General features: G+C 43.3%; 1 protein-coding gene across 1 annotated transcript in view; it reads right to left on the bottom strand.

The window, feature by feature from the left end:
• Positions 1–610: 610 nt before the first annotated feature.
• EPHA1 (EPH receptor A1) overlaps positions 611–14794 on the bottom strand; it is a 34905-nt gene continuing 20721 nt past the window's right edge. Inside the window, exons 5-18 of the mRNA XM_010212347.2 lie at positions 12087–12242; positions 11559–11891; positions 9819–9943; positions 9561–9720; positions 7602–7698; positions 6955–7010; positions 6575–6697; positions 6288–6473; positions 5790–5851; positions 5224–5433; positions 3044–3193; positions 2179–2372; positions 1726–1881; positions 611–1158 (exon numbers count right to left, since the gene is read on the bottom strand). Coding sequence (XP_010210649.1) covers positions 1080–1158; positions 1726–1881; positions 2179–2372; positions 3044–3193; positions 5224–5433; positions 5790–5851; positions 6288–6473; positions 6575–6697; positions 6955–7010; positions 7602–7698; positions 9561–9720; positions 9819–9943; positions 11559–11891; positions 12087–12242 — 2087 coding nt within the window. The 3' untranslated portion in view covers positions 611–1079. The remainder of the gene's footprint in view (positions 1159–1725; positions 1882–2178; positions 2373–3043; positions 3194–5223; positions 5434–5789; positions 5852–6287; positions 6474–6574; positions 6698–6954; positions 7011–7601; positions 7699–9560; positions 9721–9818; positions 9944–11558; positions 11892–12086; positions 12243–14794) is intronic.

Genomic DNA, 14794 nt, shown 5'->3' with positions numbered 1-14794 from the left:
ATCTAAACATGGATCTAAGTACTCCACTAGAGCTTATTATGCATATACATACACACTAAAGCAAAGTTCCCAATAATACTTGAGATAAGCAAAAGAACGCTAACACAGATTGCTTTGCCACAAGTTTATTTACAAAATATTATTTACAGTCTATAGCACCTCTGTCTTTTGCTCTGATAAATAATATTTCCTCCACAGAGAAGGAATAAGACAGACCACCTCTGCACATGTTACAAAAACCCTATCCAGCCAAACATTGCTATTCCCTCTTTTAAAAAGAGTCAGTAAAAAATGGGAACTTAAAGGGTTTTGTGTCATGGCACAAGGAAGGTATTAAGCAGGTTGGAGAGATGCAAATTTCTCTGCTGAAGTGTGCATGTGCAGGACAGCAATATGCAGAGGTTACATAATCACTTGAGTTAAAGCAGAGTGGGCTGCTACTTACCATCTTCCCTTCTCTCCCCCCACCCCTTTTCCCCCCTAAAAAGTAGTACACCATGGCTTGGTGGTGTTTTAGGCAATAATAAATGAAATAAAAAATATACCCCTTAGCAGCAGCCTTGTGGAAGACTTATGTTATTCCCATTATGAAATAAGGAAGATGGAAGGCTGCTGAAATGATGAAGAAAGGACACTAGGGAGTGAATGGGCACAGTCTCCATGGGTCTGTGTCCCTGTGCATGTTCCCTGAAGGTCCACTTTATCTGAAGCTTTGTCTCCAGTATTAAAACATCATTCTCTTTAATTGTTCATAGTCCTATGTTTGTGTGTGATTTCACTGAAACTCCTGTATGTGGACTACAGGGATTATTTAGTGCTGCACAGACCACATTACAGAAGACAGGGCTGGTAACAGATTCTAAGACCAGTGCCCTGAAAAGGGACTGCCAGATGCTTTGGTGCTAAAGCAAGGAGAACAGAAATGAGAGCAGGTGGTGTTTTCTCATGAGTCTTTTCAGTCCTGGTTGTTTTCCTCCGCTTGTTTCAGTCACTCATTTGGAAGCAATTGCCATAGGAATGATTCCAAGTGATGTCTGCTAGGACTGGGCATTTGTGAAGCTTAAGAGAACACTGACGGATCACTCTTTAAAGCCTTGTATACTGCAAAGGATCCTCTTCTGGTGGCCTGGAAGTGACACTCCCATCTGCTTCAAGTCTCTGAAGGAAATGGGGAAAGAAATAAAGAAAGAAAACATGAATTGCTGATTTTGTTTCATGTGGACTGGAATGTGGGGTAGGACAGAAACAGTTATCAAACACTAATTCAGACAGCTTCCTTCCTCTCAGTGCCTTCTGCCTCCTACTGCCTTTTACTTTTTCCCTGGAGAGAAGAAATCTCCCTGTGTTACTCCACTTCTTCAGAGAATGGCTGTCTATCTGGACCCAGTCAGTTGGTTTCTCCTGCCTATAAAGCTAAGCCTATGCTCCCAGTGAATTAGCATTACATCCAGTTCAGCTGCAATATGGGTTGATGTGAGTGCAGAGCAGCTCAGGCCCCTGAAGAAACTCAAGCATGGATAGTTAAAGAATTAGTCCCACAGCTTGGGCTGATCCTGGTTCTTTCCTTTTAGAGCAAGAGGCTGGTCCACTTCCATATAACACCTCAGAGAAGGATGTGGATTGAAACTTTCCAGGTAAATATAAGTCCCTGATCAGACAGCACAAGAGCAGCAACAGTTACTGGCATAACCTAGGATGCCTTGTGAGAGCTTAGCTTGCCCTTACTCAGCAGTGAGCTCCAGGATAGACTCCATGGTGTCAAGGCCAGCAGTGCGAAAGTTGGAGATGTAGCGCTTCATGCGAATGGATTCCAGCCACTCCGGAATGGATCTATAGGGGATGCCATCTGACCCACTGCAGCTGGGGAGCCGAAGTGTTACCCTGGAGACAGAGAAAATGCTCATTAGCCAGGCAGCTATCTCAAATGGCCAGTAGCATGAGACAGTAGCTAGAGGGCAAACAGCTCCTGTCAGAGCTAGGCCAACTTATCTGCTCTGCACAGTGAGATCAGACTGCCCAGGGCAACAGCTGTGCCCTGTGTCACACAGGAGAGAGATTACTACCTTCTTCACATAGAGCATTCAGCATGCCTCTCACCAGCCTGCATTGCCAGCATTATCTCTCCTTCTGTTGGAGCCAGGGAGAAGATAATCTTTCCTCCAAAGACAATATGGTTACCTGGGATCAAAATCTGCAACGGGCCGGAGGAGGTGGGGACTAGAGATGAAATGTTGCAGCTGTGCCCGTATCTCCTGAAAATGAGGCCTCCTTGATCGATCATGTGACCAGCAGCTCTTCATGAGCTCATAGAGGATAGATGGACAGTCCACAGGTGGTGGGAGCCGGTACCCATCCTCTAAACTTTTCATCACCTGTACAGAGGACAGGGACAAGAGTTACCAAAAAGAGCAGGTACAAAAGAGGAACCAGAGACCTCAGGGGCTAGGAGCAGGCAGCTAACATTTTGCAGTGAGGAAGTGGGTTGAAACCGGTTATATGTGCATAAACTAAGATATTGGGCAGCACAGCAAAGGATCAGGGGGTGTCAAAAAGTGAAGTGGCAGGTATAGCTGTTTTCAGTCTTTTTATTACTTTTTTTTTTGGCTATTCAGGCATCTATTCATGAGAAGTGAGGACCAAGAGATTGCTGAGACAGATCCATTGAGAAAAGGGGAACCAGGTTCTGGGAAGTAATTTCAGCAGCACATCCTAACTTCACTGAAGTCCTGAACATACCTGAGAAGAGTATGAGGCTAAAGATAACACTCTAAACCACAGGGGAAGAGGTGAGAGAGTAACCAGCAGAGAACATCTCCAGGACAAAGGCCTTGGCTGGTATACCTAGCCTTTAATTTGGCTTTTTGCTGTCAAAGACTGAACCTAGGTCAGGGGTTGAGAAACCTATCATTCTTAGCTTGGTTGCACTGATTTTTAGCAGAGAAAGGGACATAATAGTTTTATGTTCTGAAGGAAGGCCAGGTAGAGAGAGGTCTACATGCTTTTTTATCTCTTTAAATCAGCACTTCAACTCAAAATTTGTTACCTCTTGATTGGTCATGCCCCCGTATGGTTTGTCACCAAAAGACAGCACCTCCCACATGACAATTCCAAAGCTCCAGACATCACTGGCTGAGGTGAAAATCCGATGGGCAATGGCTTCTGGGGCTGTCCATCGGATGGGAATCTTACCACCCTGTGAAAGAGCACAGACATGCTTAGCCAACACTTATCATTAAGCTGTACTTTTCCAGTACTTCTGAACAAGGAGCTTGCAAAGTGTTTTATAGACTGGGACTATGTCACTCCAAATGATGTATAATCACTTCTAGGAAAAAATCCCAACAGAACAGAAACAATCTTGGAAAGTAAATGAGTTTAAGCCCTCTCTTCTGTCAAATGCTACACAGAAGCACTGCTGCAGGATTAAGAACCTAGTACCAATCACAGTCCACCTTCAAATGACACCAGACATTAGAATCACAGGAGCTCTGGCTGAAAGCTCAACCCAGGGAACTACACACCCAAGGAACTAAAGGTCAGTCAGCCTCACCTTGATCCCTGGGAAGATGATGGCGCAGCTCATCCTGGATGCCATCTCTAAGCATATGAAGGACAAGAAGATGATCAGGAGTAGTCAGAATGGATTCACAAAGGAGAAACTGACTTAACTAATCTGATAGCCTTCTCTGTTGGACTGACTGGCTGGGCTAATAAGGGCAGAGCAGTGGATGTTGCCTGCCTTGACTTCAGTAAGCCTTTTGATACTTTCTCCCACAACATCATAGGCAAGCTGATGAAGTAAGAGCTAGATGAGCAGACAGGGAGGTGGACTGAAAACTGAATGGCAGAGTTCAAAGGATTATGATCAGTGGCACAAGACTAGTTGGAGGCCAGTAAAGAGCAGTGTACATCAGGGATCAATGCTGCATCCAATCCTGCTCAATTTATTCATCAGTGACCTGGATGAAGGCAGAGAGTGCACCCTTGCCATTTTGCTGATGATACAAAGCTGTGAGGGGTAGCTGATACAGAAGCACAGGGAAGGCTTCCATTCACCTTGACACACTGGAGAGTTGCATGGGGTGGAACCTCCTGAAATTCAACAAAGGCAAATGCAGATTCCTTCCCTAGCTAGGAATCCACCAGTACAGTTAGGGGCTGGCCTGCTGGAAGGCAGCTCCACAGAGAAGGATCTGGGAGTCCTGGTGCACAATGGCACAATGAGTTGACCATGAGCCAGCAACATGCCCTTTGTAGCAAAGAAGATCAATGGGGTACATCAGGCACAGTGTTGCTAAAGGTCAAGGGAGGTGATCGTTCCACCTCTGCTCAGCCATGATGAGGGCACAACTGGAGAGCTATGTCCAGCTTCCCAATATGAGGGAGATAGGGAGCTACAGGAAAGAGTCCAGCAAAGGGCCACTAAGATGATTAGCGGACTGGAGCAGCTCTCATTTGAGGATAGGTTAAGAGAGCAGGAACTGTTCAGCCTGGAGAAAGACGACTGGGGCAGACCTTATCAATATGTTTAAATATCTGAAGAGGGGATGTAAAGAGGATGGGGCTAGACTCTTTTCAGTGGCGCCTAATGGCAGGATGAGAGGCGATAGGCACAAACTGAAAAATAGGAAATTCTGCATGAACAAGATGAATTTTTTTTTTTTTACCATGAAGGTAACAGAGTTCTGGAACACCCCAGAGAGGCTGTGAAGTCTCCCTCCTTAGAGATACTCAGCACCTGACAGAATAGGGTCCTGAGCAATGTGAACTTGCTTGAGCAGGGGGATTGGTCCAGATGATCCATAAAATTCCCTTTCAACATCTACTGTTTGGTGATTCTGTGAAAGAGACTTGTAGATATCTCTAGTCCAGAGCCCTTCTCCCAGCAGGACTATCTTTAAAGTCAGATCTAGTTAACATCAGATTCCTAGTTCTGCTTCTCATCTCAAAAACAGCATTCCCTGTGCCAGTAATCTGCTAGGAAACAAAATAACATGCACTCCAGACAGAAAAGCACTACCTTCTGAATCAGGCACAGAATGACTTGCAATTTTACTCTGGGTTTTCCTCTGAGATTTTCCATCCAAATCCTCCCCTGGCCTGATATTCCTCATTGTGAAGAAATTCTGTCATTCTCACCTGGCAAAATCCCCATCCCCCTGAGACTGCAATTACACTTACAAGATTGAGACCTTTTATCTCCAGAAATTACTTTTGCATTACCTTAGTTTCATAGGTTCCCTCTGCATCATTCTCCAATATTCGGGAGAGGCCAAAGTCAGACACCTTGCACTGAAGGCTGCGTGTTACAAGAATGTTGCGAGCAGCTAGATCGCGGTGCACATAGCTGTGTTCTGAAAGGTAGGTCATGCCAGAGGCTATTCCCTGCAACATGCTCACAAGCTGCACAGGGCTGAATTTTTCCTCATTCTCCTGCATGGAAGAAGAAACAAGAGAAGACTCTGGTCAAGTGACATCAATCTGCTGATTTCTGGTTACTGTCCTTAACAACTTGCTAAGGAGGACACTGGCGAACAAGCAGAAAGGCAGCGCTGCAGGTGCTTGCTAAGGGAGTCATCTTTAGGCACTCAAGCTACCCAAGACAGCAGTTTGGACATGGAGCAAATGGTAAGGCAACTTCAACTGCTGAAACTGGAAATGCAATTGTCAGTAAGCAAAAATTAAGTGAAGGTTAGTACATTATTTTTAGTTTTCTCCCAGGGACCTAAACCCAGGTCAAGTGCAAGTTCCAGCAGTTTACAGGCCTGTTACAGATCTGAGACTCTCACCCGGAGGAAGGTATCCAGTGCTCCATTCTCCATATATTCAGTTATGATCATCATCGGCCTCCCTTGCGGAAGAGAAGAAGACATCATCCTTTTTGCACTTCTCCTGCTCTTACCTTTCAGCACTCTCCACAATCCTCCCAAACAGAGAACCACATCCAATCCCAACCAACATCCCCATCCAGTGGCACAGCTGGCTGTTCTCTCCCCCTTAAAACTCCCCAAATGATGTTGTACTCCTCCCTCTCTGTCATACACATGACCTTAAACCATCCTTTAAATTATCCCACCTCCTCATCCACTCACCAATCCAAGAAAACCTCTGCTAACAGAACCTCATGATTCCATTGGAAAATTATACCTCTCCCTTCCTCTTTCTCTGCCACATGACAGTGCCTGTCTTCTCCCAGCACGGCCTCCTTGACAGCTGTCTCTCTAGGAAAGGCTCTGCCTTCTTCAGCCTTCTGCTCTTATTCCAGAACTCTCTCCCTGAACTCTTACTTTTGGTAACAACCCCTTCCAGATGCACAATGTTTGGATGATTGAATTGCCCCATAATTGTTGCCTCACGCAGAAAGTTCCACCACTGAGAGTCTGAATATGTTGACTTTAGGGTCTTGATGGCAACCACAATCCGTTCTTTCCCTGGAAGGCGTAGGGACCCACGATAGACTTCCCCAAATTCTCCTGTGGACAACCAAAGACACAATGTCAAAGAGAAACTGAGGAACTGAAAGCCAGATAGTAGTGTGGGTGAGCTGAAAGATGGGGAGACACAAGGAACTCACCCTCCCCAATTACATTCTCCATGGTGACACAAGAGACATCCAGTTCCTTAATGAATTCCAGCACTCCTCTGCTTGGATCATCATATGGTTGCAGGTCTACATAGGGCTTCAGCCAGACCTTCTCTATGGCAAAAGAAAACAGAAGAGCAAATTAACCTGCTAACTTTTTGGGCAAACTTTGCAGGGCTGCATGCACAGATTTGCTACAAGAAAAGTGGACAAATGTACCAAACATGTCATGGAAAGAGACAAATCACATCAGAAGATCCAAGCGAGCATCTGGTTTGAAGCTACTATTTCTTTTCATTTCTTTCAACCCACTCCAAGCTTCTTGATGGTTCCATTGTCCCTAGCAATGGGCACAACCCCTTTGAGCTCACCTCGATCAAAGCCTGAAGTACTGTAATCTGGCCGTGATTGCCTCTGACGAGCCCGCCTGGAAGTCATGAAATAATTATGAAATATTCATTAAGCAGAAATGACCAACAGACAGCAAAAAGAAAAGTAAAACTTTGAGGGCATCTGCCCTGTCTGTCAGGATCACAGCTCTCAGTAGTGCAGGGCAAAGTAGAACCAGGTACTGCACGTATTAGATAGTATATAGCTGGCTTCAATTTCAAGTTTGTGGCTTCAGTTACAATTAAGATGGAGCTTCGTCTCCATGTACTTTGTTTTGTTCAATGAGTGTGTCATAACAATATTTTTGATCAATCTGTGATGCCTATGGTATGATTGTGCTGGATTATATTAAAAGAAAAACAGAAATCACCATATTTTCCTCTGACAGCAGCAGAAAATATGATCTTACATAGTACTTCCAATCCTGCTAATTATAGTTTTTGACTGAGACTCATTACATCTTGCTACATTATGCTGATCCTCCTCTTTCTCCTCTAACTAACCACCCTATCACTATTTTCTAGTAATGAATCGGGTCCTCCCTCCCTAACTTCTTATCAAGCTCCCATAGCTCAGCTTTTCCTACCCCTCCACGTGCACTTTTATAAATACAAAGATTAGCACTTACTTTTGCCTGAGGATGAAAACTCCCACAAGCAGCCCTACAAACAGCAGAACTCCAAAAACAATGGAAACTATGACTCCATCAGAGAGAGCTCCCGTGTCTGCAGAGACAGAGAGACAGGCCATATCATGCAAAAGACCAAGATCTACTTCACTAGAATATAGCCAGCAACATCTAGCAGCCAGTGTTACTAGACAAGCTATGGTCATTGGCCATCCAAGCAGCAGAGCTACCAGACTTGCGTCCTGTGACGCTGTTGTTCATGTGCATCATGAATTTTCAGGTGGATATGTGGTTGAGACTCACCTATGATGCTGATCTTCTACTTCAGTAATTTATCCCTATGTCTGATTTAGCTTTCAAATAAGCCCCACGTGGGTTGGAGTAGAGAACACCGGAGGTCTTTTCCCACATTCCTCCATGACACTTTAAAAAAGCCCAAGGACTGTTGTTTCTTCCCTCACCCCTTCCTTTCCAACTACTCTTTCAGGTTAAATCCTTCCTCCTCTTCAGTAGCTGATTTAGAGTATAGGACTATGACATAAATAAGAAAAGAGTTTCTCAGGCAGTCCAGCTTGCCTAATTTCTTGTTTATGCAGTTAATTCTGGTTTTCCCTTCCCTCACACACCAAGATCATGGTTTTACTTTGCTGACTAATTAATTTGACAGAAAATCCTGGCTACTTAGCAGGAACTGACTTATAAATTAAAAATCTAATGTCACGATCCTACTTTCTCAAAATTCACAGATGGTTTCATTTTGTGTTTGCATAGTGTTCAGGTAATTCGAATTGTCTTCTTCTTTTGTATTCTCAAGCTAAAGCTGTTAATTTCCATACTGTATATTTGAGTTTAACAGAACAAACGCTAAATAGCATCAGTTCTTAAACCATATTTATCATAATTTTAAAGAAACTTTAAAATATTTTAAAAATAAAAATCTTTTATTCTTACATAATGCTTATCTATATATATGTATATATATATACATAAACATGTCTTGTAACATGTCCTTATCTTATCAAAAACTCCTGGTATCAAAAAAAGCAATCTTAAATGCCATTCCAACCATGGTGACAAAAGTTCTTATTATCTTTTACTCATATAACTATTTAGTAATGTTAAATTTTGTCTTTGATTTCTTCTGAGTCTTTGTTCCATTAAAATAAAACTGGCCTTTCTTAGGCATCATTCCAACTAACATACTTCTGTAATCACTAGGAACATCCATAGGATGAAAAGCAGGATCTGTGAATACATGGAATAAAGACAGAGGAAGTTCCATTACAGAAGACTTTTAAGAATGGGGAAATTTCTGGAAAATAATGTTAAAAGAATAGTTCCACAGTAATCCTGGAAAAGGGGAGATTTGATGTGGTCTCTGTACAGAGAGGTGTTTCTTGCGGCTTCAATAACTTGGCCTTCTGCATTTTGTAGTTTGGGAAAAAACTTTTTTCAGAAGCATTTACCATCTTTTAGGCGGAGCCATCACTGGGATTACATTCAAGGGCTTGGTTACATACAGTGGAAATAAGAAAGCTGGAAAGAAATTGCCTTGAAGTTTTTTGAACAATTTGAAAAAAAAATCTTTTTTGCTAACACTCAAAATTAGGCACATTACTAGCCAGAATTTAAAAATAGTTCAGGAGAACTAGATGAAGAGACATAATTAAACAGTACATTATGTACAGAGTACATAATTAAGCAGTACATTACACAAATCTGAAAGAAATCAGCTCCAAATGGAAGAGTATTTGGTATGACCGCAAAGGAACAGCCTAAATGTCTCCCTGTTCTGTATTTTTACAAAGCAAGAGGCTTGTCCCATTTGACGGGGAGCTCATGAGTGTGGTTGCTTTGTCTTACAGCTAGTAGAAGACCAAAAGAAGTCCGTCTACCATGTGCACAATCTGATGGCGTAGTGGGTTTATCAGAAATTAGAAACTAGAGCTTGTATCTCACCTGGTGGAAGGGTGCGAAACTCTTGCTCCTGGGAGTATGGTCCAGGCCCAAGGGGTGTGATGGATCTCACACGAAGAAGATAGGCTGTGTCAGGCTGCAGGTCTGTCAGAGTGACATTTGGCTCGAGAAGGTGCTTCACTGTGTAACGTGCCTCCTCTCCCTGAAGGAATCAGAGTCAAGTAACACACATGCGTAGAACAAGCAGGATACTTTCCCACCTTTAGGTGAAAGGGGAAGAACAGAGGAGGCAGGTCTCACCTTCTCAAAGAACATGACCTCATACTCCACTGAGGTCCGGCTGCGCTGCCGTGGAGCGAGCCAAGAAATGGACAGACTACTGTCATCTCTCTGTGTCAGGATAAACTGGGACACTGTCACTGGAGCTGCAGAGGGAGAACAGAGAATATCAGAGGAAATACAAATGTAATGCAATCTAGGCCCTCCCTTCACCTGAGGCTTTATCCTTCCTATTCTGGTCATGCAACTGGAACTAACTCTTACTGCCACTGCTGAATTTCTGTTCCATTATCTTTCTTGAGACAATTGAAAGGGAAATGAGATCTTCAGTTGTAAATACTTGTTTTGAATACACCAATAGTAGAAGCATAACTCTGTTTGACCCCCAAAACAAAATCAGGGTTCTAAGGAATTATATTTAATGCAACACTGTATTGAAAGTGTTCAGCTTGAAATCAAGATGTAAAGATTTTCAGCTCTTAAAGCAGCACTACTCTCCTATACGATATATGAATGCAACTCCTTGTCAGAAAAGAGCTGACTATGAGATTCCACATTCAAAAATTTCTCAATTGACTGCAAATGTGCCATGTTCTTGATTTTTTTTAAAAAAAAGGAAAAAAAAAAAGTAATTCTTAATGGTCTGCAGGAACTGAAAAGTCAAGTCTGTCACTTTCCTTAGTTTTCATAATCACTACAAAGTGATGGAATGACCCAAAAAGTAGCTCCAGGTGTTAGAGGTTAGGGGTTAGGGGTGAGGGGTGAAGGGTTAGGGTTAAGGGTTTGGGTTTAGGGTTGGGGTTAGGGTTTAGGGTTAGGGGTTACGGTTTAGGGTTATGTTAAGATAGATCATAATTCACTTTCCACTTTTATTTTGAAGTGTTTTTATATGCATAAAATACATCTCCCCCTTCTAATAATCTTCCGTTAGGGGTTAGGGTTTAGGGCTAGGGGTTAGGGTTAGGGGTTAGGGGTAGGGTCAGGATCAGTGTTAGGATTTAGGGTTTAGTGTTAGGGTTTAGGGTTAGGGTTAGGGTTTACGGTTAGGTTTAGGGTATAGGGTTTAGGGTTTAGGGTTAGGGGTAAGGTTAGAGCTAGGGGTTAGGGTTTAGGGTTAGGGTTAGGGTTGGGTTGGCCAGAAAGAAAGGTAGAAAAAACTCCTATTCTGTCACTAAATCAAAATTGTGTACCAAGGCCTGTTGAGCACTTACATGTCACTTTTCCACAATCATGTTTCACAGCACACTGTAAAGTATTTACAGGACAGTCAAACTAGCCAATTTCCAACTAAGCTATACATAAATCTGTCAGGGAGAACTGATAATTTTTAGCACCCTCATTTCGCTCTGCTTGAAAATGTTTACTTTTCAGTTACATCAGGATTTCTATTGTTTGGTTTGATTTTTTTTCAAGATCTAAATCACAAGAAATATTTCTTGCCACAGGCCCTCTTCCTCCTAGGACACAGTGAACAAGCCAGTTGGACTACAGCAGTATATCACAGGGAGTGCTTTGTCCTCCTTGCCTTTGTAAAGTTCTTGGTATATTCATAGCTCTTGGTGAGCTTTTTTTTTCTGCTGCTTTGACTGGCAAGCAGTATGACTGATAGGCTTTAAATGTCAGAGGCAGGGGTACCTTAGATTACCTGAGTCATACCATGCTGTTACATGCAGAAGACAGAAGGAAAGATGGAGCAATCTTAAAAAAAAAAAAAAATCTTTTCCTGATGCACAAGAGGAATTTCTCTCTGTTTTTGCTAACCTGCATGTCCAACCGCAACCCAGACAGCTGGAGTAGTCCTCTGTGAAGCAGGGCCCATTCCTGAGACGCCATTATGGGCTTCCACAGCAAATGTGTAGTTGGTATAAGCTTCTAGGCCTTCCACATCCACAGCAGGTTTAGTGAGACCAGAAGCACTGGGGGAGAAGACCACACCAGCCTCACATGGCTCACATGCCAGGAAAAGACAGCGCTGACAGAAGACTGTGTAAGTCAGGTCCTTCCGCCCACCATGGTCACTGGGTGGCTGCCACCACAGGCTGAGCTGAGTGCCAATGAGGGAGAAGCTGACATTACGAGGAGCTGAGGGAGGGCCTACAAGAAGCATGGAAGAAAGTATTAGATCCAGTTAGTAATACCCAAAGTACCGAGGCAGTTTCCCTTCTGCTAACGCATTTCAAATGTTCTCCCTCTGATTTGTTAACCTCTCCCTCCCTGGTCTCTCATCCCCATTTCCCAACACTTCATTTCCTCTAATTTTCTCATTATTTATTTATAGCCTTGACTCACGGGTGCAAGCAATGTTCTGGCCTTCCAAAGGTGCCCGGTAGAAGCCTGTGTTGCAGGAACAAGATGTAGCCCCTGACTCATTGGATGAGCTGTTTGGGGGACACTTCAGGCAGTGGTTAGTCTCCAGGGAGTGACGGTAGAATCCTCGCTTGCAAGCTGGTAGAGAGACAGATGAATTAACTAAGCTCAACAGAAACCATCTGCCTTTTTTTTTCAACTTCTTAAGCATTCCTTTATTTTCTTGCTCTCTTTTCTTTCCCATTCTCTCAGATCATATGAAAACTCAGATTGGCAGAGGCTCCTGGAAATCACCTAGACAAGCCTCCTAATGGGAGCAAAGAGTAGATGAAAATTCAAGGTAGGATCAACGTTATGGTAGGATCTGTAGACTGCAGATCAAGGAATCTCATTCCTCAGGGATATTATATGAAAACAGAAGCTGGTCAGCCCTAGAAATTCCATTTACAACCTAAACTCAGGCTCTTCTTCAATTTACCCCTCCCAGCTTTCCTTGTACTCCCGAGAATCCTCTGCATACTGAAATCTTAAGTGGAAGCCTGGGGCTGTATAGCAGAATCATGTTTCCTGTTTTTTCTAGTGTTATACCAGGGCATTACCTAGCAGGGCCTTGGAGAACACCCAGCTAATATCAGTTCACCTAACAGCACTGAATGCAGCTGCTCATGGAGCCAACACAGACTGCAGAAAACACATGCCATGTGCTTCCTGTAAAAGTAAGCAGCTACATCCTTCTCTAGCTGTAACATCTGATGCTCAGTCTTTACTGCACTGTTATTAGCTTGAGTTAGAGAAGCTCTGAACTGTCTGCCTCTCTCTTCAGCTATCTTAAGAGTAATGTTCCACTTCTGTGGGAGGGAAATGAATACGGCAAGCTGCAGTATCCTGCAAATTTGATGTTTTATCGACTTGTGAGGAGCAACTAAATGAATACCAAATGTCCTTAAACTAAAAGCAAACAAAAAGTTATCACTAACCAGATGGCAGAAGAATGGATAAACTGATATTCTGCACAGGCTGCTGCCTTACATTTAACATCAGCATAGAAGAAATGAACCTTTTCACACTGCACTATAACAGCAACAATATTCTGTGTAATCCCTCAGCACATCCCAATGAAGATGTTCCAAATTCATTAGCTCAGAATCCAGACAAAAATGACTGTGTTGAGACAGTGTGAAAATAGTCTTTTATAGAGGAAATTAAAAAGAAATACCCAGCTACTCTAACTCTAGGGACCTAAAAACAAAGGCCAGTCACAACTCCTCTCCATTAGTCTGAGAAGAGTCACCATACATGGAGACCTCTCTCTAGATTATCATGAGAGAAGTGGTTCCACGTCATTCCTGTTGGTTCTCTCTTTTGTCCTCAGATGGCAGGAAGACTGTGCAGAATATGTAACATACGGGTTACATATTAATGTCATCACACAACCATCTCACCAGTATAGATAGGCCAAAAGGATGTGAACCATGAAAAAGAACAGATAATCATAAGAAGTATAAGCAACCAGATCACAAAAGGTATAAGCAACCAGCGCCTTCTGAGCTCCGGAAACAATAGACCACTTATGAAACAGTCTATCATCCTTAGCTTCGAATTGCAAAGGAATCACGCAACTATGTAGCTGTTTAAACATCTACAAGGCTCAAGCATTGATTCTTACAAGTAAACTTTGTAGCAGTGAAAACAGCACAGTCTTGAAGAAGTTGAGCAATTTTTTCAGAGGACGGGGATTAGGAAAATCTGAAGCTGAGAGGTTGCTTGTTGGGTATGGAACTGGTAGGTACCAGCTGGCTGAAACCCACCAGTGCCAATGTTCACTCTTTCTCTTTTCTCCACACACTTACACTAGGAAAGGAATCACCAGCCCAAACAATCATTTATATTCTACTTAATATCACTTCCTTCAGACACAGGCAGTAAAAAAGCATTATTTGGGTCCCTAAACCACTCTTGACTAAAAACTTCTGTATGGTAGACATGAAGAAAACTCTGTGACCATTGCTCCAGATTTCAAATTTCCTGACAAGGGATCAGTCTGGAGTGGGAGAACATACACACCAACAATATGAAAAGCAAAACAAGAGTAGAGCCACAGATAAATATAACACAGATATATCTGCTTATTATCCAGCTAAGACAAACTTGGAAAGGCAGTTTGGGTCTAAGAATCTTTCCAAGAAGACTTAGTTCCTACCCCAAGATATCCTCCAAAGCTTTCCCCTGTTCCACCCATCCTGAACACTATTCCAGGTCCTCAGTCCCCATCTGTTGCACAGACTAAAACCAACCAGGGCTTCTGCTTCACTCGACAGTGGGGGTAAATTCCTTCAAGTGGGATAGCTAATTTAGAGGCACACAGTAAGCCTATCAGTGAGAGACAGTGCAGGGAATTGCACGAGGGACATCTGGGTGAGGGATAAACCTAGGAGGTAACAGAAAACACACCAGCCAGCCTGAACGGTTCCATGCCTAGAGAACACTAAGGTAAACTAAGCGGGACCAGGGTGCAGGCTGGACTCATAGCACACGCTGCCTGTGGTGTTTAGGCACTCCCATGCTTCCTGTTAGTTTGGGTTGCAGCCTCCGCCCCAAGTATGTTTAGGGGGATAGGACAGCAAGTGGCTGATCCCACCGGGCCACGGGCCCGTCGGTTTCAGCGGGGGTGAAGAGGCCACACCTCCCGG

The sequence above is a fragment of the Tinamus guttatus genome, unplaced genomic scaffold, assembly GCF_059628265.1.
Source record: "Tinamus guttatus ecotype Peru unplaced genomic scaffold, ASM5962826v1 Tinamus_guttatus_pri_ptg000098l, whole genome shotgun sequence".
In the NCBI taxonomy this organism is placed as follows: Eukaryota; Metazoa; Chordata; class Aves; order Tinamiformes; family Tinamidae; genus Tinamus; species Tinamus guttatus.
Note: the sequence above shows the minus strand (reverse complement) of the source record. Positions and strands in the feature narration are given on the sequence as shown.